General features: G+C 53.3%; 1 protein-coding gene and 1 pseudogene across 5 annotated transcripts; one reads left to right on the top strand and one right to left on the bottom strand.

Moving 5' to 3' along the window:
* Nucleotides 1–1602: 1602 nt before the first annotated feature.
* On the bottom strand, nucleotides 1603–19219 carry METTL22 (methyltransferase 22, Kin17 lysine). 4 transcript variants are annotated; one of them, XM_079945321.1, is made up of 12 exons: nucleotides 19125–19193; nucleotides 18414–18555; nucleotides 16127–16293; nucleotides 14207–14563; nucleotides 10068–10108; nucleotides 9835–9979; nucleotides 6952–7023; nucleotides 5527–5580; nucleotides 4467–4547; nucleotides 4185–4287; nucleotides 2941–3109; nucleotides 1603–1704 (listed from the first exon to the last, which is right to left on the bottom strand). In XM_079945321.1, the coding sequence occupies exons 3-12, from the start codon at nucleotides 16278–16280 to the stop codon at nucleotides 1639–1641; spliced, it is 1242 nt and encodes a 413-aa protein (XP_079801447.1). In that variant the 5' UTR covers nucleotides 16281–16293; nucleotides 18414–18555; nucleotides 19125–19193; the 3' UTR covers nucleotides 1603–1638. The 4 variants fall into 4 exon arrangements, with proteins under 4 accessions (XP_079801447.1, XP_079801446.1, XP_079801445.1 ...); XM_079945320.1 differs by having other exon boundaries at nucleotides 19121–19178; XM_079945319.1 differs by lacking the exon at nucleotides 18414–18555 and having other exon boundaries at nucleotides 19121–19219.
* Nucleotides 19220–24124: 4905 nt separating this feature from the next.
* Nucleotides 24125–24801, top strand: LOC307198447 (NADH dehydrogenase [ubiquinone] 1 alpha subcomplex subunit 1-like; annotated as a pseudogene). The gene has a single exon. The product of its transcript is annotated as an NADH dehydrogenase [ubiquinone] 1 alpha subcomplex subunit 1-like (transcript).
* The last annotated feature ends 284 nt before the right edge of the window (nucleotides 24802–25085 follow it).

The raw sequence follows: 25085 nt of genomic DNA, 5'->3' as shown, positions 1-25085 counted from the left end.
TTCCTTGGCCAGTGGCGCCCATCTCCTCGAGTGGTGACCACCCAAAATGTTTCCAAACTTTGCCAAATGCCTCTGGAAGCAAAACTGCCCACAACTGAAAACCACCATCCTAAGCAGTAATTCCTACTAACGATTCATTCAACAATATGTGCCGAGGGCTCCCCTGGTGGCGCAGTGGATGAGAGTCCACCTGCTGATGCAGGGGACACGGGTTCGTGCCCCGGTCCGGGAAGATCCCACATGCCGTGGAGCGGCTGGGCCCGTGAGCCATGGCCGCTGAGCCTGTGTGTCCGGAGCCTGTGCTCTGCAACGGGAGAGGCCACAACGGTGAGAGGCCCGCCTACCGCAAAAAAAAAAAACAAAAAACCAACAACATGTGCCGAGTACCTACTTCGGGCCAGGACCATGTGCCGGGAATACACCGGTATATGAGACAAACAGGGTCCCTGACCTCATGGAGCTTTTTCCCTTTTGGAGCCTTAGTCTTCTCAACTGTTCAGTGGGTCTAACCAGGCTGCTGACTTCCTAGAGTTGTTGGGAAAATGAAATGAACTGAGACCTGCAAAAGCCTAGCCCACGGTGTCAGGATAAGCCAATGACGGGGGTGGGGGGTACGACGGGCCTGGCAATCGGACCTGTGCCTGGGGAGAAGCGACGTGGGCAGGAGCAGCTGAGCTGCAGCTGCAGGGGCAGCCGGGGAAGGGGCATGCCGGGCCCTGGTGGAAAGCGGGCAGGAGCAGCGAGGCGGGGAAATGGAGCCTCCGGGAGGGTGGGAGGGACCCTAACTGGAAAGAAGGAGAAGGAGGGAGAGGGGGTGGGAGGGGCATAAAGAGACAAGGTAAAGGGGGAGAGCAAGAAGGAGGGGGTGAGATACAGCAGAGGCACAGACAAAAAGATCAAAATCAGACAGACAGACAAACAAGTGCACAGGTGGCGCATGGTGGAGAGACTGAGGGGACAGGGGGAACAAGGCCAGGCTGAGGAAGGGAAATGCCCGCGAGGCAGGTGGCTGCGCGGACCCCAGCCCTAGGCAGCTGCAGGGCCCAAAAAAGTGGCTTTTATGTTTGTTCTACGCACACCCAATTTTGGTTACAAAGGGTTAAAACATAAAACAAGGGCCACCGCCAGAGGCGTCCAGTCTGGGAGCTCCTGCCTCCTTCTCTGAAGGGGCCCCCAGCAGAGGGACAGGGACAGGGCACACGCAGCGTGGAAGGCAAGGAGGCTTCTGTGCCCCATTTTGCGGGGTGGTACTACGGCAACTGTGAAGATGGTATTAACCTCATTTGTAAGCAGTTAGAAGAGAACATAAAAGACTATGGGTGCAGCCTGGGGCCCCCGCTCCAAGGGAAGCACCTGGGTAAGGTCATCAGCTCCAGCGGAACCAAGCTGAGAACACCGCCCAACTTGACCAAGCAGCTCTCAAACACCCTGCAACACCTACTCCAAGCCGGCAGCACAAAAACCACATGCAACCAAATGGACTCCCAGCCTAGGGCAGTCACGTTCTCTGGCTGCTGCCGGGAAGCAGAAAACCGCATTGGGTCACACAAGGCCCACCTGACGTATTTTTTAAACAATAAAATCTCAAGCACATTACTTTGTGAGCTTTCAATTTTATTAGAAACATCACAAGAACAGTCAAGAAGCTGTGTCTGCAGACACGATGGGTTCTGTTACTGGTTCCACAAAGACCTTCCAGAGCTCCTGCAGCAGAGAGAGGGGGAGATTCCGAGATGTGCAAATGAGACTTCACGATTTCATAAAGGGACGTAATCAGCAAAAGAGAAGCCCCAAACAAGATGCGAAAAACGGGCAGCATGAAAGCTACCGCGAGAGCAGGGAGCCTCTCCCGGTGCTTTTATTGCTCTGGGCTGTTCCGTGGAGGCGGAGCTGGATGCTGAGTCCTGGCACTGATCTGAGAGGCAGGAGGCTGCCACACTGTCAAAGGGACCAGAACGGCCACACGTCGCACACCTTCTCCATTCTGGGAGCCATGCAGCACAGCTGCTGGATTTTGTGAGGAGCTGATTTCTTGGCTGTGTGATGCTCCTCTTAATGCTGGCAGGTGGAGAAGGTACAAAACGCGCCAAGTTCTTAGTGGGAGCCTGGCACCCTCACTAGGAGGGGCCCGGGAAGCTCAGAGGCCGCGGAGCGATGAAGGGAAGGCCCTCCTCGCACATGGAACCCCACACACGAACGAACGCAATGCCGTGCTTGCTGGCGGAAGGGACCGGGGGGCGAGCTGAGCAGGCCCCTCCTCCTAAGAGCCAGGCCGGGTCTCCAAAGACCCAGACAAAGGGCGGCTGCAGACAAGAGGCCAAGAGAACGAAAGACCTTGGGACTTATATGAATCCAGCTCCTACAAAGTTTAAGGGATTTTAAAGGGTCTTCTGACTTTGCAGATTTCCCCCTAGTGCTGGTTTTAAAACTGTAATAGGAAGTGATTAACCCCAGTCCCGCCCTTTCCTGGCTGGGACTCACCTTGTCTCTCGCTGAGACAGCCGGCACCTAGAGCATGTCATTGGGGTTATTGCTCAGAGGCCTATGTGATGGGACCCCACTTGCCCCGTCAGACGGGCCACCGGCCATCAGGCAAGCCCGCCTAGGCCACGAGGCCACACACTTTCACAGTGAAGACGTGGCCGTCGGCACTGGGGCTCCTGCGTCAAGATCTTCAGCCCAGTCAAGAGCAACCCACACGCAATGCCACCCCCCCCGCCCCCGCTTCCCCTGGAGTCTGCACTGCCCGCGGCAAGAGGAAGTGCTCTAAGGCCAAGTGACCGTTGGCCAGGCAGGCCCTCCTGGACCTGGAGAGAGCCCAGCGTCGGGGTCAGCGGGGAGAGCGCGGGCCGGGCTGGACCTGGAGGCTGGCTCACGACCTCCTCCAGCCGACAGCCTCACGCCAGAGCAAGCTGCCCTCGGGCGGGCGGGCACACCTACCAGCTGCTGGATGCGCTCGTAGACCAAGAGCTGCGGGAAGGAAACGTCCACCGGCTCCACCGCGAAGCGCAGGCGCCCACCGGTCAGCCCCTCCAGTCGCCGCAGGCATGAGCGGAAGTGGTCGTAGGCCTCGCACGTGACCTCCAGGTGCCGCAGCGTGAAGTTCAGCCTGCGCACAAGCCGCGACACACACACTGCCTGTCACCACCGGAGGCTCTGCGGCTCCCTCCCGTCACGGCACTGGATTTTGAGCGCCTCCTGCATGCTGGGCGCCAGTGCACGGCCTTCTGGCATCTGCAGGAGAGCCTGGGAGGTGGGGCCGGCTACGGCCTCCGCTCAGGTGGGGACTGGGGCTCAGAGAGGGGAAGGCATGTGCCCAAGATTCCACCCGAGTGATCGGGTCCACACGTTGCCACTGGTCACGTGGACCCTGAAGGGGGTCCTGGAGGTCATCGGTGTAAACAACGCTGCAACAGATGTGTCCATCTGGACGGCTCCGTGCACGGCTGGGATCGCCTCCTCAGGGCCGGTTCCAGATGCTGAACTGCTGGGTCAATCGCGTGTTCGCATGTGTAAAATAGCTAGTGGGAGCTGCTGTATAGCACGGTAGCTCAGCACAGTGCTCTGTGATGACCTAGATGGCTGGGATGCGGGGGGTGGGAGGGAGGGGATATATGTATGCACATAGCTGATTCACTCTGCTGTACAGCAGAGACTAATGCAACGTTGTAAAGCAATTATACTCCAATAAAAAAAAATCAGTGTGTTTGGGTTTATGGCTTTTGCTATATACTCTAAATTGCCTTCAGAAAAGCTGTGGGTTATCACAAGAATTAGAGGAAAATGTGTGCAGGGGGCCCAGCACCGAGTCTATCACAACACGGTCCCTCCATCAACAAGAGCCCTAACGTTTCAGGACATCCGGGCAGAAACGCCCCGGAGGGGCTCTGTGTCAGGGCGAGGGCAGAGGCCCGGGGTGCAGAGTGGACGTGTGTCTGGGCTCTGACGCACTCACTGCCCAGCTGCAGCCTGGACGGGTCCCTGACGCCTCAGCCCTCCTCCCGTCGGCTGCGCGATGGGGACGGCAGTGCCTGCACACGGGGCTGGTGAGCGGATTAAACGAGGCCACGTGTGTGAAGGACCAGCGGGCCCGGCCGCAGCAGGTGCTGGATAAGCAAGTGATGAGGACGACACCAGTGAGGACGCATCTGCAAGGTGAGAGTCCGGCCCCGCGAGGAGCTCACCTCTTTTCCACAGAGAGGATGGCGGTGGAGGCGTTCTTCAACCTGTGAGCCAGTCGGGACAGTGTTTTAAACAGAGCATCAGTTAGGTCATCGTCGTAAAACACTGCGGGGAAGAAAACAGGCAAATATCAGAGGAAATGAGTCCTCAGCGGGCCCCATGGACGGAATCTCTGATAAACATAACAGCCACAGCGCTCAGAATGAAAGCGGCACGGAGCCGTGGTGGGAGCCGGCCCGTGACGACGAGCGGTGACACCGGCTGTGCCGCGGAGGCGCCCTCACCTTCGGCCGCGAGCACGATGGTGGTGTGGCCGTACAGGTCGGAGATGTCCTCCTCCGACCAGCTGAAGGGGACCTCGGGATCTGTGAAAGGGGAAGGACACCTTGGGTTCAGCCCTTTCTCTGCGGGCCACCAGCTCTCACCGAGACAGACTGAAAGAAGCTTCAGGAAAAGAAATGGGGTCGGGTAAGCTCGGTGCAGTGGGCGCCACCAGGCAGCCCCGAATCCCAGCGCCTCCGCCACCCACGTGGAAAACTTCAGGGCAGGAGGTGCCCCTTCTGCTGGGGCGGCTACCTTATCCATGGGGGTCTGACCTGCTGACTCGGCCAGCAGCCTGTGCAGAAAACGATCTACACCTCCGTCCATGGCATTCCTGCCCCCGTGGACTTGCTGTGTGACCCCAGGAAAGGTGCTTCACCTCTCTGGGCTGCAGTGTTTGCACTAGAATGGGCATAACAATGCTTCCCTCACAGGACTGTCGGGGAGACCAAAGGACCTCGAGTGTGCTAGGCGCTTGCTAGGTGACAGGCACTCAACAAGCAATGATTTTCCTCACCTGACATCTGACAGGGAAAAGAAAAGCTCCTGTACAAAGAAAGAGCAAAGGTGCAGCTCTCAAACAGTCTGCATAAGAAATTTAGAAATGTTCCCCACCCAGCAGCCCCTGAACCCCTGGGGCCGACTCCCTGCTGCAGGCAGAGGACGGGTGCTAAGCGGGAAGCTGCTTCCTGGCAGGCAAACGGCCTAGGCCCTGGAGTCCCAGACTTGGGTTCACACCCTGACCTGCCAGGTACCTGTGACCCTGGGCAGGCACTGAACCTCTCTGAGCATCAGTCTTCCCCGGAACTGGGGACTCTAGGACCGACTGGACAGTGATACTGTGAGTCTGAATGACAGAATGAGTGCAGGGTGCCTGACATGCGGCACCAAGAATGGCAGCTGTCACTCTTCAGCCAACGGAGCTAGGACGCTGCTGGGCGGTCAAGGCCACAGGGCTGATGGCCTGGGGGCAGCCCAAGGAACCAATGAATCAACTGGGACACGACAGAGGAGGCCACGCACCTGTGCAGAGATCGTCTTTCAGCCAGTCCAGTTCCTTGACCTTAATCACACCGCCTGCAAAACAAACACAGTGGAACTCCCCAAACTCTGAACACAGTTAGGAAAGAAGATAAAACTTCCCACTACACACCAAGATCCATCCATCCCACATTTGTTGAGTGCTAAGCATCAGGCCCGGTGTCGGCCCAGGGGGCAGAGATTCGTGAGGTATGTCCCTGTCCTGGGACACAGGCAGGGAGCAGACACTGCTATGAAAAGGACGCGCCAGGTGCACGGGAGGACAGGGCTCTCGTGTCGATGGGCGTCAGGGAAGGCTCTGAGAAGGCACTTCACACCACTCCTTCCTTCCAGGCCTGCTGACAGCCTGCTGTGCCCTGGGCATTCAACAAACATGACACAGGGGATCAGACAGGGCCCTGACCTCACGGAGCACGTGGTCTAGTGGGGTGGCAGATGCCAATCAACTAGTCCCACAAACAAATGGCAAAATACCATGGTTCAAGGTGTAAGGAGAGCCTGTAAGGGGACTGTGATCTTGCCTGGACGTCTGAGCATGATTAGGAACAGACGGGGGAAGAGGGAGAGGAAACAGGCCGGAGGAGAGAGCAGAGCAAAGGCCCCAAGCGGATGGAAGCTCCAGCAAGGCCAGGCTAGAGCGGAGGGGGCCGCTGTGGGGAAGGGGCTGCCGACAGGCGAGGGCCAGGCCCCACGGGGTCCGGAGAGGCCAAGGAGTTGGGTCTGTACTCCGAGAGCAATGAGAAACCTCTGAAGGCTCTGACGCCTGGGGGGCCAGATGACCCGGTGGGAGCCCAGAAGAGCGCCCCAGATCGCGCTTGGAGCAGAAGGCCTGGCCGGGCAGCTCCTCCATCATGGCAGCTCACTCCTGCGGCGGGGCAGGAATCTGATGGTCAGGCCGACAGGGCGGGGGCGCTCTGGGCAGAGGGCAGAGCATGTGAAGTGAGCCCAGGGCTCGCTGGATGCAGGGCTGGACAGCGGGGCTGCCAGGACGGAGACAGGAAAAGCCGGCCAGGGCCAGACCCGGAGGTCTGGAGCCAGAGGAGGAGCTTGGACTTCACCCCCGGAAGATGCTCAGTGGGGAGTGAAGGGGTCAGGCTGCATCTTAGAAAGGTCGCTCTGGACGCTTGGGCAGCTCAGACAGGAGCTGGGGAGACCAGGTAGGGCCCTGCGACCTGCAGGGAGGAGAGAGCTGAGGTAGGACGTGGCTGTGGGCGTGGGAGGAGATGAGGCGAGGACAGAGCCGTCCAGCATCTGAAGTGACACGAAGCGAGACGTCCGCTCCCTCCGCTACCGGGGTGTCCAGGGACGCAGGGAGAACCCCGCCTCCCAGTGTCGTGGTTCTGGGTGTCTGTCTCACCTGCGAAACAGGGAAACCTCCCTCCCGGGCGGGGACCTGCTGGGCCTCACCTCCAGCGGCAGTCAGGTGGCTGTTAAGGGCAATGTTTCGCTGGCACATGGCCAAGAGATCTGCACCGACATCTGGAAAGACAGAAGAGCAAGTCATAAGGTGCCGGCCGTGACAACACTTTCATCTTTGTGCTTCTGCCTGGAGAGAGCTGGTACCAACAGCACGGCTGCAGAAACGTGCAAAATTGAAACAAAAGTTTCTCCTGCGTGTTTTACACTAAAATGAAATATGTTCACCTTAAGGCTCTTTCTAATGACCTCTGCCTTAAAACAGAGAAGACTGTCCTGGTGGGGACAGACTCTGCATTCCAGGGAAGGGTGAGAACTCCCAGCATCTTTAGAGCATATGACACATGCACACACTTCCCGAATCCACCCTCCGTATTTCTAATGAACCTGAGCTGGTGTCACGGTCCCGTCACAGGCAAAGCGACTCTGGCAGCCACGTGGCTGGGCAGAGCCAGGGCTGGGATTTGAACCCAGGTGTCTCTGACTCCAACAAGCCTCGCTCTTTGACACCCCAGGAAACTGACTGGAGCCAGGAGGGCATTTGGATGTGATCGGTGGAGACAGAGCACATTCAGGCAGGCTGGAGGCAGGCACCCTGGTGCCTGACTCACCGTCCTGCCATCACGTCTCCCGAGCCACCTGCTGCTCTGATGAGATGGGGGTTCCTGTCACTCGAGCAGACCTGAGTTGTAGCACAGTGTATCCTTGACGGCAGTGGGGGCAGTGCTTTGCCAAAATTAACTTCCCATTAGGAGAGCGTGCATGTGGAGGGCACAGGGGGTCTTGTGAATGGCATTCGCCCGCCCACTGCAGACCTCCCGGGACTGGACCATCGTTTCCACCTCAGGGACCATGCAGAGCCGGGGACGTGTGTGTGTGGGACTCTGCTCACCGAAGGGCCGCACCTGTCCCTTCTCCTGGGCCACTGGGTAAAGAGAATACTGATGTATGTGCCTGACAACACAGGACTGGGTCAGCAGTTTTTAAGCCTTTATGGTACTTTTTGTCAAAACAGATCTTGTGCAGGATTCTAACACACCAAGCACATACGAGAGGAGCAGCGATGGCTGAGCGGCGGTAGGAGACCCAGAGCCCTGGGGCTGCCCCCGCCTCCACCCCTTGGCCAGACCCCGAGGGAGCCCACAGAACCCTGCTCCACAGAAAACAGCCTGAGCCCCCCACATGATGAGAGGCACCGTGCTGTGAGCCAGCGGCCATGTATGTGACCTTCGCCCAGCCCCCTGACCTCAGCCTTACCCTGCCCACTTGGATGGAGGGGATGGTGACAGGCTCCCCGGCGACTGCCCAGGGTCACTGTGAGGTTAAAGGCGCTGATGCTCATGAAAAGGCTCTACTAACTGGAATGTGCTGACAGGATGCAAGCTCTCTTCCTCTCCAGTAAATCTCTCTCAGGGGTAAGATAACTTGATTAGATGCTGTTGTCAGGCGCTAGGCACTCTTGCTTTACAGCTTGTCTCTTGAGAAGTTCACTGGCGATTTACACTGAATCGTCAAGGAGGCGTAAACAGGGTGGCTTACGCAGGGTATCTGAAAAGTACGCCCGACTCCCAGGCCACCCCTAGCTTCCCCTTTCCTAGCTCAGAAGCAAAAGACGTGCGCCACGAAAACGTCAACTAGGAATCGACGAAACGCAAAGCACGTCAGCAGCACCACTTCCTGCCTAGCAGATATCGAAGATTTAAAACATAATGACACTAACAATAATTACCTGATAAGATACTATTGTACTTTCTTATAAACTGGTATACTCTCTCTAAAAAAGCACGTCGGCAAATCTGGAGTGTAACTGACAGTACTGCACTGTGTCAATTTGCTGGTGTGATCCCCAAACTATGGTATAGAAGATGTTACCACCGGGGGAGCTGGGTGAAGGGTACATGGCACTTTCGATAATAGTTTGGCAACTTCTATGTGTACCTAATATTATTTCAAAATAAAAAATTTAAAAAGCAATCATTTGACCATAAGTATCAAAAGCTTAAGAAAGGTCCCACCCACTTCGAGGAATCTAGTTTAAGGATTATCAGACAATGAGGCACAAAGGTATTTGTTGCAGTGCAACAGACAAATGCAAACAAAACACAACATACGAAAACAGCCAAAATGTCCAGTAATATAAGAATGGTTAAAAAAAAAGGGACAAAACATTACCTGGTCATTGAAAGTCATTTATAAGTAATTTTTAACGACAGTGGAAAATGCTTTTTCCCTTTTTTGACATTTTTGGCAGGATACAGCACTGAATATATACAGTTTGACTTTAGCTATTGTTTGGGAATAGGTACAAAGGAAAAGGAAAAACTTGTAAAAAATATATATACGAACGTTAAAAAATAGATTCTAAAACTTGATCAGATCAACAGCGACTTGATCTGTTTCATTCACTCCTGGGTCTCCTGCATCTGGAACTGTGTCTGGCACGTAGTGGGCATGCAATGAACTGCATATTGTTGAATTTATATGGGAAATGTAAAATTATGAGGAAATGTTATTTGCTGTTCTACAAATTTTCCACAGAGAGTAGGCAAGATTTCCACAATCGGAAAAAAAAAGAAGCTTGTTTTTAAGCCGTGTGAGAGGCATATTCCTCATGGTTTTCTGAGATGTTTACTCTTTTGAGGGGTTGTGAACAGAGGTACCAGCAAAACCACTGGTCCTGCACCCGCCGGTCCTGCTGGGTCATCCTCACGCTGCTGAGAAAACAACGAAGGGTGGAGAAAACCAGTGAAAGAGGAGGGCAAAGGCGAGAGCAGCCAAGGTCCAGTGTCCAGTTTCCCGCCTCACTTTTTATCTAGTCAGCACACGCCCTGTGAAGAGCCTACTCCCCCTCAGCGTGAGACGGCGGGGCGTTACCTGTACAGTAGACGGTCTGCGCCACGGTGGCCGCGAGGATGCTGGCCAGCCCGGTGCCCGCCCCGAGCTCCAGCACCGTGCGACCCTGGAAGAGGTCCCGCTGGGACAGGATGTAGTCCGCCAGGAACAGGGCGCCCCGCCACACCTGGAGGGGAGAGGGACCAGGAACAAAGGTGGCCTGCGGCTCCCGAGAGACCCTTCAGGGCCGTGGGAAGCGGACGGGACCTACCCACCTGCTTGCCAACATCCTCCAGGGGGGTGGCCATGGTGTGCTCTGGACGGGACGGAAACCGAGAGAGAAAGGGCCACCGTGAAAACGGGGATGGATAGAACAGAGACAGACGGGGTGCGGGGGAGGCAGCAGAAACACAGGCCAGGCTACAGTCAGGAGGGGGCGTGTGAGCGTCACTCTCATTCAGATCCCTGGGTCTCTCTGCCCGCAGCCCGGAGACTCGGGTCACAGGAGGACTTGGCCCAACTTAATCAAACACACATACCCCACACTCCACTTTTTTATGTTCAGTAACTGCATGGTACGATCATAATATATTTATGTTCTTTTGATCAACTGTATGGGAATAATAATCACAACTCATTCCAAAATACTTTCTTACACTCAGAACCACACTAGAAGTTAACAAAATAAGTTTCAGATCATATCCTTTTTAGATGAAAAATAAGTATGTTAGGGAGTATTCTCAAGCACAAAATACATTAGGACAAAATCTGGTGCTGGTTGTTGGGGGGGAGGTGGAGAACAGAACTATGAGATCAAGGAGAAAAGGGAATGATGGCAAACGTTTTTCCTGTTAAATAAGAACCGGCTCTTGTATCTTTAAGCAAGATGGTGACGGCCATCAAAACACCACAACACACGCACGGCAGACTAGTTCACATCAAACCCCAGGCTCACCTCAAACCGGGAGCAGGGAGCGGGGATGGCGGGGGGAGGGGACAGCAAGGCTGAAGGGGTGTGTGTCTGTGTCTGTGTGAGTGTGCACGTGCCTGAGAGAAGAGGCCTCCTTGCTTTCCAGCCCTGCTCTGGACCCTCAGTGTCAGCTTCCCCCATCCTGCCCATCCCTCTTGCCCAGTCTCTGCAGCCCCACGGCACACTGTCCCTGGCCCACTGGCCCCCCGCTGCAGCCCCACGGCACACTGTCCCTGGCCCACTGGCCCCCGGCTGGGGCACGCGTCTCCCCTCCTCCCATCTTTCTTTGTCTCCTTCCAGTTTGCCTGGCTGAGCCAGTGGTGCCCTCCCACGGGGACCTCGGTCGTCTATGCCCGGTCTTTTCTCCGAGGGGGCCCGTGGACTTAAGTTTTGCCTCCAGCTGCATTTAAGGGGTGCTCAGCTTCCCTTGAGTGAGAACATGGACTGAGCTCAGAAAGACCTGCGTGTGAGCCAGGCTCAGTCACGCAGTCTGGCCGGTGGCGTGAGTCACTGAACTTCTCAGCACCAGAGCCACAGTTTGCTCCTTTACAAGATACAGAAATAACATCACCTCATTCATGGGCTCAATGGCCTCCCTAAACAGGGTCAAGGGCAGGGAGCTCCTGCCCCAGGGGAAAGTCACACTTTATATTTAAACAATTCCAGTGGCGTCTTAAGAACATAAAAGCCCAGCCTGAGGAACACACGAGAAACTCCAGGGTTGGCAAATGGGCTTAGACAGACAGTCTTTGTATCTGAGCTGTACCCTGCCCCTACCAGGACTGTCTCTAGACCTGCAGGAACCCAGACTCTCCTCCTCAGTCCGTCTCCCTCCTCCACGCTCTGATCGTCCCCTGGAATGAAAGCTGATGGCAGCTCACGTTTTTTGAGCACCTACTACGCACCAAGCACTGTGTTAAGAACTCTACATGTGCCATCTCTCTCAGTTCCCCACAACCAGAGATCATACCCATTTTACTGACAAGAAAACTGAACTCTGAGAGGTTAACGTACTTGCCCAAGTCACAGGCCAATGGAAAAGGCACGTGACTCGGGATCTGACAGCCCAGGTTCTAGCCCTGCCTCCTCTGAGTTCTCTTTGCATCCCAGTTTATCTATAAAATGGGGAAAATGATCATAATTTACTTTGAACCTTGGGTCTGTGGATTCCTAGCAGGTTCATGGATAAACTTTAGATTTTTGACAATCCCTGGAAGTAGTCTGGAAAACACATTCTCCTCCCGCTAAGAGAATTTGATTTTAATCAGTTTCTCAAATGGGTCTATAACCTTAAAAAAAGGCTGGGCTTACGAATGGGAGGAACAGGGTGGCCAGGGGAGGGACACCTGCTCAGCACCTGCTCTGCACCAGGCCCTGCAGGAGCACTTACGGGGCAGTATTTATGAAATCACCACCAAAACCCAGGGAGGGCAGCTTCCCCGACCCCCTTTCATAGGTCCAAAAACTTGAGGCTCTGGGTGGGCAGGATACTTGTCCGGGGTCCCCTGGCTTGTGAGGGGTGGAGGAGCTCTACAGGATCCTGAGACCAGGACCCCCTCCCCTGTGCCACATTCCTGAGACCAGGACCCCCTCCCCTGTGTACAGCTGCGGATGGAATAGTTAGGAGTTACTGCTTAAGCTCAGGTATTCAATGACCTTTCTATTCTCCTCCCTCAGGGCAGGTAGGGACCGAGCGACAGTGAGCTGAAAAGGAGGGCGAACTTCCAGGCGCTGTGAGATGGGGCTTCACAGCGAGGCAGAGCTGGCGGCGCACTGACCCTACCCTGCCCTGTGGGACTTTGTTCTCAGCTTGCAGGATGGGAAATTCCCGGAACATTAAACATGCGCCCTGGAGGCCAAACAGCTCGCTGTGAAGTCTGCTGCTCCCCTCCTCAGGGAGGCCAGTTAAGTGACGGCCGAGGGAAAGGAGCAGTCATCGACCCCCAAGAATAACACTTTCCAATGTTCTGATCACGTGACATGGGTAAGAAACATGGGCTGTGGTGTCAGATGGACCTGAGTGTGAGTCAAGGCTCTGCCACTGACTAGCTGTGTGATCTTGGGCAAGTTCCTCAACCTCTCTGAGCCTCAGTTCCCTCCTCTGTGAAATGGGAATACTCATCCCCGGAAAGGCCATGAGGACCAGAGGTAATCCACAGAAAACAGGGTAGAGTCCCCACCAGGGTGGTCTAGAACCAGCCTGCCTGGTACCCAGCAGGCCCTCGGTAACCGTCTGCTGAACAGATGACCACATGGCTATCAGAGCTGCTGTTCTGTCTGGGACAGAACAGTGGACCCCATATGCGCAACCCAGGCCAGTGCTGGGGGAGGCCTTTACCTGGGACCTCAGGCACCATCCAGGACCCTGCATCTCAGTGAAATGACTCACATCACAGCAGTGCTGGGGATGGCCAGAGCCCTGGCTGTGGAGACGGATCACACGGACTCAGAACCTTCCTCCCTGCCCCCAAACGGCACGGCCTTGGGCTCGTCACTTCCTCATTTGTAGCACCCCTCAGAGAAGCTGAGAAGACTATGTGAGGTGATGAAGGTGAACATCAAAGCACTACAGGTGCCTCATCGTGGCTGGCTTCCTTCCTGACCTGGCTGCTCTCCACTCCTGGCATTTCCAGACATCAAAATCCCCGACTCACCAAAGCCCTCTGCCTGCCCCTACGCCCGGGCATGGACCCTCTGAGCCCTGCCTGAGTGCCTGCTGAAACCTCCTTCCACCCCACCTCTCCTGCCACTGCATCCCTGCCTCCTCCAGCCCCCACGCCCCCAGCTTCTAGCTCCCAGCCCATCTGATGGGCCCACACACTCCTCCAGGTTAACTCTGCATCTCCCTCCCCCTCCCTCCCCCTCTGCCCTGCTCCAGCTCCAGAATCTGCCATGGCTCCCTGCTGCGGGCTCCTGTGGGCCAAATCTTCCACAAACAACCCCGACCCACACCCTGGCATGCTACGTAGGATCAGAGTACTGATGCAGGAGGCAGCAGCACTGAAGCTTCCGGAGCAGGGGACGGCCAAGCTGGGACTTGTACGATCAGGAATGTGTTAGGGAGCGAGCCCTCTGAGAAGGAGGCAGAAGCAGAGGTGCGCAGGGAGAAAGCGCACAGAGGCTGAGCGGGTGAGGCTGGTGTGAGTTGAGGCTGGAGAGGAGGGCGGAGCCACCTCACACAGGGGCCCCGGAGCTATGCTGAGCCTGTGGACTGTGTCTCGAGGGCAATGGGGAGCCACTGAAGAGTCTGGAGCAGGAGGGTGACCCGACAGCACTTTGGCAAGCTCCCCTGCTGCCAGCGGCACTACTGGCTCCCAGTGTCTGGACACCGGTTCTGCTAACCTGTCCTGCCCTGAGATGCCTGGATGGGCCCGTGCTCAGCAGCCTTGCGCCCCGACCGACGCTGTGGCGCCGCCTGGCGGCAGGTGAGCAGCCCTTTATTACCTATTTTGATGACATCGTAGGGGCCACTCTCTCGTGCTTCGTCTCCCAGGACGTCATCTTCCTCCTGCGTTAGAATCATGGGATGTACCTTGTCTCTCGGAGGCCCCGAGGGCTTGGAGGGAGAGGCAGCCCGTGGTCTTCTCACAACGTCCAAATCCCCATCCTCGTCCAGCTGAGCTGCCACCCCCTCCTGGCTGGTGGCGTCAGCCCCAGCCTGGAGGGAGACTCCCTCACTGCTGCAGCCGCTTCTGGCGGGAGGAGTCGCCTCTGCGTGATGGGCTCTGTGATTGCCACCCTCAGCCCCCGAGTCTGTCTGAGGGGCTTGGTTCCACAGAAGCTTGAACTGGGACAGGAAGACTGAAAGGCAAGACAAAACACAAAAGCAGTATATTTCCAAACCGTCTCCTTTTCTATTTCCCTTCCTCAATTTCCACCTGGGAAGAGGTTTAAAGGCCAGGCGGAAAAAAAAAAAAAGGACAAGGACCTACTGTATATATAGCACAGGGAACTATATTCAACATCCGGTAAATAGACCATAATGGAAAAGAAAAAAAAACAAAGGCCAGGTGGAAATATCATAAAACCAGCAGCAAAGGTCTGTCTGATTCGGCTGTGACGCTGCAGCCTCCAGCGCAGCCCCGCTGATGAGCACCTGCGCTGCAGGCGCTCGGCCCACAAGACCGCATTTACTCCTTCCAGCGGCTATGGAAGTGGCAGTGTCACTCTATTTTATTTTTTATTTAAAAATTTTTTTGGCTGCGCCACACGGCTTACAGGATTTTGGTTCCCGACCAGGGATGGGACCCACACCCCCTGTAGTGGAAGTGCGGTGTCTTAACCAACAGACTGCCAGAGAAGTCCCAGTGTCACTCTGTTTTACAGATGTGGAGGCTGAGGCTCAGAGGTTACGTGAGCTGACCAAGGTCACACAGCTGTGGGCGTGGCTGAGGATTCAAACCCGGTCTACTGAACCCCTGCGCTTCTGCCCTCCTCACCGCACTGCTCAGCCTTAAGGTTGGAAGTGAGGACAAGGATACTGTGTCCCTTACCACCTGGTGGCCAGAAAGTCACTGGGACAGGCTTTGGTAAGAGTATGGGTGCCGGGAGAGTTGGGCTGGAGGCAGGGGGTGTCCTGGGCCAGAGTCCTCCACGTCCCCCGACTGTCTGACCCTGGGGCAACTCGCTTATCTGTTCTGAGCCTCAGTTTCCTGAATCCAGGAATCCAAACTGGGACATGAGGGAAAGGGGAGTTATGAACTGCACCAGAACAACAAGCAAATACAACAGAGTGATCGGAGCTGGGGAGGGCGGCCAGGGAGGGATGAACATTCTAGGCAGAGCGAAAAGCAAGAGCAAAGGTGCTCAGAGAGGAAGGTACATGCAGTGTGTGAGGGGCGGAAAGGGGCAGAAAGTAGCCACTGAGCAGCGAGGGCGGGAGAGAGAAGTGTGGACACAGGGGCAGGGGCTGGGTGGGGCTGGGCCTCGCAGGCCAAAGTGAGGGCTCTGATTTCCTTCTAAGAGCAAGGGAAGCCACTGGAGGGTCTAAATCAGGGCAGTGGTATGATTTGTATTTTTCAAAGGACCCCCTGCGCTGCTGGGGAGAGCAGTGAGGGAGTGTGTACAGGAGAAAAACCAGGGAGCCCTGGTGGGAGGAGTCAGCCGGGGGTAGGGGCAGTGGGCTGGGGGAGCACTGGAATCGGGGCCTCCCCCAGGGCAGAGCTCGACTCATTCCCTCTGCCTTCCCGGCATCGCGTCCAGGTCTGGCACAGAGCAGGTGCTCGGGAAAGCACAGGGGTTTGCTCAGTGAAACAAGGGCACTTAAGAAGTGGTGTGAGGATAAGCTAAACAATGCAGTCTTCCCAATCTTTTCTGTGAGAAAGCAGGAAACACAATGGGCTCCCTGGGGTGCAGGGACCTTACCGGGCTGCCCCACGCCACTCAGCCGCACCATGAGGTGTCTCTGGTTTGGGGTGTGGAGGTGGACGTCTGACAGCACGGTGTCGCTTTTGAAGGTGATCTCGTCCATGGCCGGGGCGGGAGACGGCAACCATGGCCTGGGCTCCCCATCAACCATGGGACAGCAGCACCTGAGAGGCGAGAGCAAGTCCTCAGGACAGCAGGTCCCAGAGGGGAACAGTGCAAACGACCCCAGCCAGGTGGCAGAGAGCTCCCTTTTCAATCCTCTCTTAATTCTTCCTGAAGGAGAAAGTCTCAGAGCCTTGGCAAGGGAACAGAATCCAGCTAGAACTGTTATTTTGTTTTTCACTGTGTTCATTTTCATAGTAATCGTTTATTTATGGTAAGAGATCTACATTTCCATTTATACTGATAAAGTTTTCCTTCCTTTTTTATTTTTTCCAATCTTTTTATTATGAAAATTTTCAAATAGCAAGTTGAGGGCATAGCATAATAAACAGCCATATACCCACTGCTTAGATTCAATGATCATTAATGCTTTTTCACATGATCAATCAATCCATCTATCTAGGTTTTTTCTCCCCTGAACTGAGCACCTTCTAGACATCACACCATTTAACCCCTAAATAATTCTTCAGCATCTGTCTCCAAAGAACACGCTCCTACATAACCATAAGACCATTAGCAGACCTAAAACAATGAACGGTTCCCTTATACCATTTAAAACCCAGTTCATGATCAATTTTCTCCATTTGACACCCAAACGTCCTTTGCAGCTAGTTTTTCCTAAACCAGTATTCAATCACAATTTAGGCTTTGCATTTAGAAGTTGTTTTCCCTATAACCTTTTTCTACTAGAAGTTGGCCCCAGCTACCCATATGTCATTTGTTTTTAAACCTTCTTTTTAAATTAAAAAAAAAAAGTGAGTGGATTTAAAGGAAAAGCAACTAAGGGAATCACTGTACAGGTGATATACAGATGTGGAAAAATTATGAAGGCGACACAGCAGTAACTAAAATTTGGAAAACCATGCTGGAGGCAAGGTGGTCAAAAACAGGAAGGCTTTCCCTCCATCCAGATGTTCCACCTCATCAAAAAGCATTAAACAGCAGCGGCCGCGTGCAGACAGAGCCTTGAGCTGTGATGCTGGGCAGAGCAGGTATAAACCCAGTCTCCTACGTCCTTGCTACATGACCTTGAGAAAATTACTCCACCTCTCTGGACCCGTTTCTTCAGCTACATTCTCACCTTGCAGGGTTGGCAGTAGGTGGGGGGATGGGGGGAGATATGTGGGGGAAGGGTGTTAAGGGCTGAGCAGAGCCCTTGGTCCGCAGCAATTGTTAATAAATCCTTGGTTTCAGATGCTTGACCCAAACCTGCCCACAACCCCTGACCTCCTACGGGAACCGTCCCTACTTGGGTGGGTGCGTGCACTACGTGTGTGCCCCACGCATGTCATGAGACCTGTCGGGCCTCCATGACTTCAACTGGAAAATGGGATCGTCATAACCCAGGCTGTCCACAATCTGAGTCCACATAACTGGAGTGCCTACACTTAAGTACTTTCCACGGGGAAGCAAAAGTTGTACCAACACAAACATTTTTATACAAGAGTCGCCCCCTGCTGGCTGGCTTTCCTATCTAACACTATACGCCAGCACAAAGCAAGCGGCTTGTGAAGTGAGCCTGTGAATCTGGCAGATGGATGCAGGATTTCTTGGTGTCAATGAAAGCAATGGAGAAGAAATGCTCGACCCTCAGGTAAAAGTCCTCAACCAATGTGGACTGGAAAAATTAGGATGGATCCAGGAAGCGTATCCAGTATAAATACAGCTTAGACCTTCCATGACCAATCGTTTTAAAGACAGATCTGGCTCTCCAGGGACTGAAAGAGGTCCTGGCAACCGCATACCAAATTTTCTTAAATACAGAGAAAAGCCAAACCCGTATTCTTAATTTCTAGTTGAAATTTCAATTTTAAAATCCAACCTGCACAGGTCTCCCAGGAAACGCACTCTACAATGGAGTACTAGGTTAAGTGGATTCCCTTTAAGGGGCTTTTCCTACAACCAGATCTCTGGGAATGCAGAAGCACTTTGTACCTGTCTCAGCATCTGTGTGAGGATTAAATGAGACAATGATCATTTTCAGGGTTCAGGACATAGTAAGTGCTCAATAAACGACAATAGAAAATATTATCATTATAGTGTTGATAAGAATAATTATTAACTGATGTGCTGGAAGATGTAATAAGGCAATAGCTTCTCTATTTAGGAATAGCTGACTCACAGTCTCTGTCTGGGAATGCTGGGGCTGGATGGGCTTCAGTCCCCTCTTCTCACTGGGGAGGAGGGAAAGGACACCCCGACTGCAGATGGGACCTCTGCTTCCTCCTTTGGGCAGCTGACAAGTGTCCTTGGCTCCTTTAAGGCTGTGGGGGCCAGACGCACACGCTGTCATCCTAACCCCGTCAGGAGTGCCCACTAAAAGCAGTTTGCTGGGATCTGGGGGTTGTAATGCCTCCCCGCCTCCCAGGCTTTCTCTCTGCCAGGTGTCACAAGGTCATCAACAATCAGGAAGTAGGAGGGATTCTGACACCGAGGCCCGGGTCTGTGGGGCAAAGACTTGGCCCTGGCCGCGGCGCGGAGCCGTAGTCAGGGGCTCCAGGGTCCTCGACCCTCGGGGCTCTTCGTTCACTCTGTCTTGCCGCTCCCTTAACTCCAGCTGGCGAGCTAAGCATTGCCCTCTCAAACTGCAGTCACAGCTCGGGCATCACCCTCCCTTCCTAATCCAAAACCGAGGGGGCTGCGTGGACCGCGAACGGAAACCCAGAGGAAGGCATGGACTCCTCCCAACACCCTGGCTTAGAAGGGGAAACTGAGGCTGAGTGGGGACTTAGGCTTCAGGCCCGTGGGAGCCCGCACTTCAAGGCCAGGCTCGGTGCCAGGAGGCTCCCTGCACCCTTCCGCGTGCCGCCGCCTCTCCCACGGGCTTACCCACCGCCGGCCGCCGCCTGAAGTCCCAACCGAAACGCTCAGCACTGTGCGCACGCTGCCGCCATTGCAGGCAGCCTGCGCAGGCGCGGCCCCACCCCCTGCGCGTGTGTCCCTCCTCGTCGCCCGTGACCACGCCTATCTGCCGAATCGCGCATGCGTGCCAGCCTCGTTGGCAGACTGGTGCAGCCCTGAGGAGGTGAGTTTCGCACCTGCACAGGTCTGCTCTCACCTGCCCTGGTTTAATGGGGTGGCCGGCCTGGGTGGGACGGGTCTGCGAGAGGGGGGCCGTTAGGTCGCCCCAGGTCACCCAGCTAAGTGGCAAGGCTTGGATTCGAACCCGGGTAGTAGGGCTCTAGAGCCTGTGCCGTTAACCAGCATACTAGCTATATACTAATTATCGTTATCCCTGCTCTTAGTACTTATTAATATAATAGCTGGTACTCGTTTCATTCATTCATCCACTCGTCAAGTCTCCAACACCAGGCGAATGAAGAACCTTAGGTTAATTAGCGTCTAACAGGAAATGAAATCTGATACAACTGTTGCACTTCAAGTAAGCTTCCAAGCACATAGGACCACAGATGTAAAATGTGCACACATTTACATGCACATACGGAGGGTCAACATCAGTTTCATGGATAAAACATGAGGGGGTGGTTAATAGAGTGAGCAAGCAACATAAATAAGTGTTTTTAAAGGAAACAGATTGTTTCTTGAACTCCCCAGGACAGTACAGGGGGAGCCGGCTGGGCATCTTGGGACCCCGTTCTAGTCTTGGTTGGGTTGTTCCCAGGGGATGTCTGGGTGCTAGGAGGGCACCGAGGAAGGTGGTGTAGACACCTCTGGGTTTTTTGTCTAAAAGCTTGTGAGAATAAAGCAGGCAGAGCCATCTTTTAAAAACAAAAGTCAGATTACGTCCCTCCTCTGTTCAAACCCTTGGAGGCCCCCACCTTGGAAAGAAGGAAGTCAGTATTCTCACAGTCATCCCCTCCCCATCTCATATCCGACTCTGCTCCCTCCTATTCACCCGGGAGGCTTCTCTCCAGGACACCCACCTGCCTTGTTCCATTCCCTCACCTCCTTCTGGCCTGTGCTCAGGCAGCATCCTCTTCTCAGTGAGATCTTCCCAGACCATCCTATTTAAAATAACCGCTTCTCGGGGAATTCCCTGGTGGTCTAGTGGTTTGGACTCTGTGCTTCCACTGCTGGGGGCCCAGGTTCGATCCCTGGTCAGGGAACGAAGATCCCGCAATCCCCAGGCCCTGGCCAAAAAAAAAAAAAAAAAAAAAGCCACCTCTCCCCACCCAGGCACTCCCTGGTGCATAGGAGCTGCTCAAAAAGTTCAATTTGTCGAATGAAAGAAGAAAGGAAAGAGGAATGTGTGCTCACGGGGTGTGCAGAGAGGGTAGACAAAAGCAGACGTGATGTCACTGCCCATCTTTGGGCTGCCCGGATGTGTTAGGGAGCTGGACAGAGAGCTGCTGGGGGTCTGGGTAGCTCCTCACTGAGATGTTGAGGTAATTCACGTCATCCCAGGCTTCCTGTCATCCTCAGCGTCAAGTTCAAACTCTCCACTTGGACCCCGTTAACCTTTCCTCCCTGAGGCACGGACAGTATCCATTCTCCTCTCCTCCTATAGTTGTATAATATTTTTGCTGGGCACACGCCTCCCTCAAATTAAAGACTATTTCCCAGCCTCCCTTGCAATAGCAAGGACATGGGGTTAAACCAAAGGGATTAAGCCAATGGGATGTAAAGGGAAGTGTTACGGAGCAGTTTCCGGGACCCTCCCTTAAGCAGGAAACTGGGGAGTCCTTGGTTCCTGATACTTTGTCCCTTCCATCATTCATGAGGCCCAAAACAGATGTGCTATGAGGGCTCTACACTAAGTTATGGCAGAGTGGCAAACCTACTTGGGGGTCACCTCCTCCAGGAAGCCTTCCCTGATTCCCCCTCCTCCAGCTCACAACTATGAGTCTCTGGGCCCTCCCAGTCCTCTCTACGGTCTCCATCAGAGCACCTGTGACTCCCCCACCAGGTTGTGAGTGCCTTGGAGGCAGGAGCAGCTGCTGGTTCCCATCAGCAACTTATGCAGGATTTCTCCGTATCCACAAAGGAAAAGAGAATAATGCTTGTAAAGCAGTTAGCATCATCCTCGGCATGCTGTGAGCACTCAAGAAATGACAAGAGCACCTATAAACTATAACAGTTGACCCTTGAACAACATGGGTTTGAATTGTGCATCATGGGTCAATTTATAGGAGGATTTTTTTCACTAAACAGGTACTGTGGTACTATACAATCTGTGGTTTGTTGAATCTGCAGGCTGTAAAGTTATATTTGGATTTTCTTTTTTTTTCTTTTTCAAATGATTTTCCCATTTAGGTTATTATAGAATATTGAGCAGAGTGCTATACAGTAGGTCCTATATTTGGATTTTCAATTCTGCAGAGTGTCAGTGCCCCTAACCCCTGCGTTGTTCACAGGTCAACTATATTATTGCTTATACTAGTTCATTCAGGTGGTAAACGCCCCAGACATGTCTGAGGGGGCGGGCAGGTGTAGACCCTCTGGTCAACAGGTCCAGCTGAATCCATTGTTCACCATTCGGCCAGGCCCTGCAAATGTGAATGATGGAACTGTATTAAGGTTCTTATGGCTGCTGTAACAAATTACCACAAGTTTGGTGAATTTATTTTCACCACAGTCCTGGAGGCCAGAAGTTCAAAATCAAGGTGTCATCAGGGCTGGGTTCTCTCCAAAGGCTCTCAGGAAGGATCCTTCTGTATTAGCTTGAGCTGCTGTAACAAACTATCATAGATTGAGGGGCTTAAACAACTGAAATTTATTTTCTCACAGTTTTGGAGGCTGGAAGTCTGAGATCAAGGTGCTAGCATGACCAGGTTGTGGTGAGGGGATTGCCCCTTGGGTTGCAGACAGCCACCTTCTCACTGTGTCCTCACACGGCCTCTTCTCTGAGTACATGGATAGAGAGAGGGAGCAAGCTCTCTAGTGTCTCTTATAAGGACACTAATCCTATCAGATCAGGGCCCCATCCTTATGACCTCATTTAACCTTAATGACTTTCTTAGAGGCCCCATCTCCAAATACAGCCACACTAGGGGTTAGGTCTTCTATATATGAATTTGGGGGGGACACATGCAGTTTGTAATACCTTTCTGGCCTTTCTCCTAGCGTCTGGTGACTCCCGGTGACCCCTGACTTGTAGATGAGTCATTCCAGTGACACATTTGCCTCCATCTTCACATGGCCATCTTCCCTCTGTGTCTATATCCAAATCCCCTCCTTTTCTCAGGACACCAGTCATTGGATTAGGGCCCACCTAAACCAGTATGACCTCATCTTCACTTATTTACCCTGCAAAGACCCTATTTCCAAATAAGATCCCATTCACAGGTTTGGGACTTGAACACATCTTTTGGGGGAACGTAATTTGACCCATAATAGAAAATATCTTAGAAGGGATGCTCCAGACCTAGTTTTTCAGCCCCCAACTGTGTGAGTCACCTCAGCTATGGGGGTCCTCCCGGCTGAGACTCCCAGACATCGTAGTGCAGAGACAAGCCAGCCCCACTGTGCTCCGTCTGAATTCCTGGCCCACAGAATCCATAAACATAACAAAAGTATTATGGTCTGTGCCACTAAATTTGGGGGTAGTTTGCAACACAGCAGTAGATGCGCAGAATAAGGGGGAAGGAAAGCTGCCCTTCTTCGCAGAACTTTGCAGATTAGGGGGAGAGCGCCCCCTGCGTTCCTGAGTCTCAGTTACATACACAACCACCCCTGAGGCTCAGACGGGTGAGGAGCTTTGCTCAAAATGCCAGCTGCTGAGTGGCAGAGCTGGGATGCAGACCCAGGTCTCTGATATGCCCCAGCGTCGGATGGGGCCTTAGAGTGAAAAGCCGTTTCTAGCATCCCAGGCACGTCTTTTCCTTTGAGAGTCTCCCCCGAGGCTTGGCGATGCAAGGGTTACTGGCTAACTCCCATATGCTGGAGTGTACATCACCCCCACTGCCTGGGCTAATGAAAAATCATGTATGCAACAGAGGAAAGCGGATGGCCTGCCAGATGTGTGATAAGAAACCAGCTTGCAGGAAATTGCTATCAGGTGATCATTATTAGCCCAGGTATTCAGAGCAACCCCGTTTCCAAAGGTCATGCGTTTACTAAATGCTTGATGCGTTTTCCCAATCGGCCCTGGAAGATTTTGTCCTCCTGGAGAGAAAGCTCTTCCCCTGGATCTGCTGAGAGCAGGTGATTATAATTCTACACCTCCCCACCCCCGCATCTCACCAGCCTCTAACAGCAGCTGCTACAAATGCACAGTGATTGCCTCTCTGGTTCCTGGTACTGCGTAGAGAAAAACCAAGCTGACCGTCGCGTGTGATGGAGCTGGGTTCAAATCCCAGCTCGGCCACTCCGTAATCATAGTCACTCATTTGATGCGTGATTGTGGAGAGCTTTTCACATGCTAGGTACTCGGGCAAGTTACTTTACTTCTTTGAACTTAATTTTCTAATTTCTCGAGTACTGATAATAATACCTACTTTGAAGCGTTGTTGTGAGAATGAGTGAACTAGAATGTGGAAAGTTCCAGGCACGACTTTCCTGTGCTTCTTGAGCTGATCTGAGCGTATCTCTTCATCTTAAAGAACGCACCAATTTCACCAAGTCATATATTGTTAGATTTTTAAAAAGCCAGTTAGGGCTTCCCTGGTGGCGCAGTGGTTGAGAGTCCGCCTGCCGATGCAGGGGACACGGGTTCGTGCCCCGGTCTGGGAAGATCCCACATGCCGCGGAGCGGCTGGGCCCGTGAGCCATGGCCGCTGAGCCTGCGCGTCCGGAGCCTGTGCTCCGTAACAGGAGAGGCCACAACAGTGAGAGGCCCGCGTACCACAAAAAAAAAAAAAAAAAAAGCCAGTTAAGCCAGGTCACCTTTAAGGGGCCTGGAAGGAAGTGTTTGGCCTTGGTGATGGTGTCACGATGTGGTTCGAGATTCTCCCCGGGGTTGCCGTCATGGCCGCGTGCTTGTTCATCCCGGGAATGGCCACTGCACGCATCCACAGGTTCACTAACGGGGGGCAAGGAAAAAAGGGTTGCCCATTATTCGTATCTGTGGAACTCGGTGGAAAGAGATAGGCGCATCTCTGGAGTTGATCGTTACTATGTGCCAAAGGGTTTGGAGAACATTGATTAAGAAAGCATTTTCCTGGGGCTTCCCTGGTGGTGCAGTGGTTGGGAGTCCGCCTGCCGATGCAGGGGACCCGAGTCCGTGCCCCCGTCCGGGAGGATCCCGCATGCCGCCGAGCGGCCATGGCCGCTGAGCCTGAGCGTCAGGAGCCTGTGTTCCGCAACGGGAGAGGCCACAGCAGTGAGAAGCCCGCGTACAGCAAAAAAAAAAAAAAAAAAGAGCATTTTCCTGATTGATGAAAAATAACTCAGTTATGCTCATCTACCGCGGCTAGAAGGTTATGCAGTGTATTGTGTAGCATGCAGTGTATTTTGTACTCTGTAATAAAAATAAAACAAAAAAGTAAAATTAAAAAAATAAATAAATAATTTAAAAAGCCAGTTACATAAATCAGGAGCTTGGGATGAACACACACACACAGCTATATGTAGGACAGATAACCAACAAGGACCTACTGTATAGCACAGGGAACTCTACTCAATATTCTGTGATAACCTATATGAGAAAAGAATCTAAAAAAGAATGAATATGTATGTATAACTGAATCACTTGGCTGTACACCTGAAACGAACACAGCATTGTAAATCAACTGTACTCCAGTAAAATTAAAATAAAAAAATTTTAAAAGCCAGTTACAATGCCATACATACTGTATAATATTAGTTAAGTAACAGAAAACACTCAAAAATTATATGTTTTCTCAGGATATGTGCATATTATATAAATACACAGAAAAAATCTGGAAAGATGCCT

The sequence above is a fragment of the Stenella coeruleoalba genome (genome assembly GCF_951394435.1).
Source record: "Stenella coeruleoalba genome assembly, chromosome: 15".
In the NCBI taxonomy this organism is placed as follows: Eukaryota; Metazoa; Chordata; class Mammalia; order Artiodactyla; family Delphinidae; genus Stenella; species Stenella coeruleoalba.
Note: the sequence above shows the minus strand (reverse complement) of the source record. Positions and strands in the feature narration are given on the sequence as shown.

Excerpts from the sequence above, each read along its gene's own strand:
- METTL22 (XM_079945319.1), bottom strand. The coding sequence starts at position 16,280 with ATGGTTGATGGGGAGCCCAGGCCATGGTTGCCGTCTCCCGCCCCGGCC. Across the intron at positions 5,581-6,951 it reads CCACCTGACTGCCGCTGGAG|GCGGTGTGATTAAGGTCAAG; the intron begins GTGAGGCCCAGC and ends TTTGTTTTGCAG. Across the intron at positions 1,705-2,940 it reads ACGAGCGCATCCAGCAGCTG|GAGCTCTGGAAGGTCTTTGT; the intron begins GTAGGTGTGCCC and ends TCTCTGCTGCAG.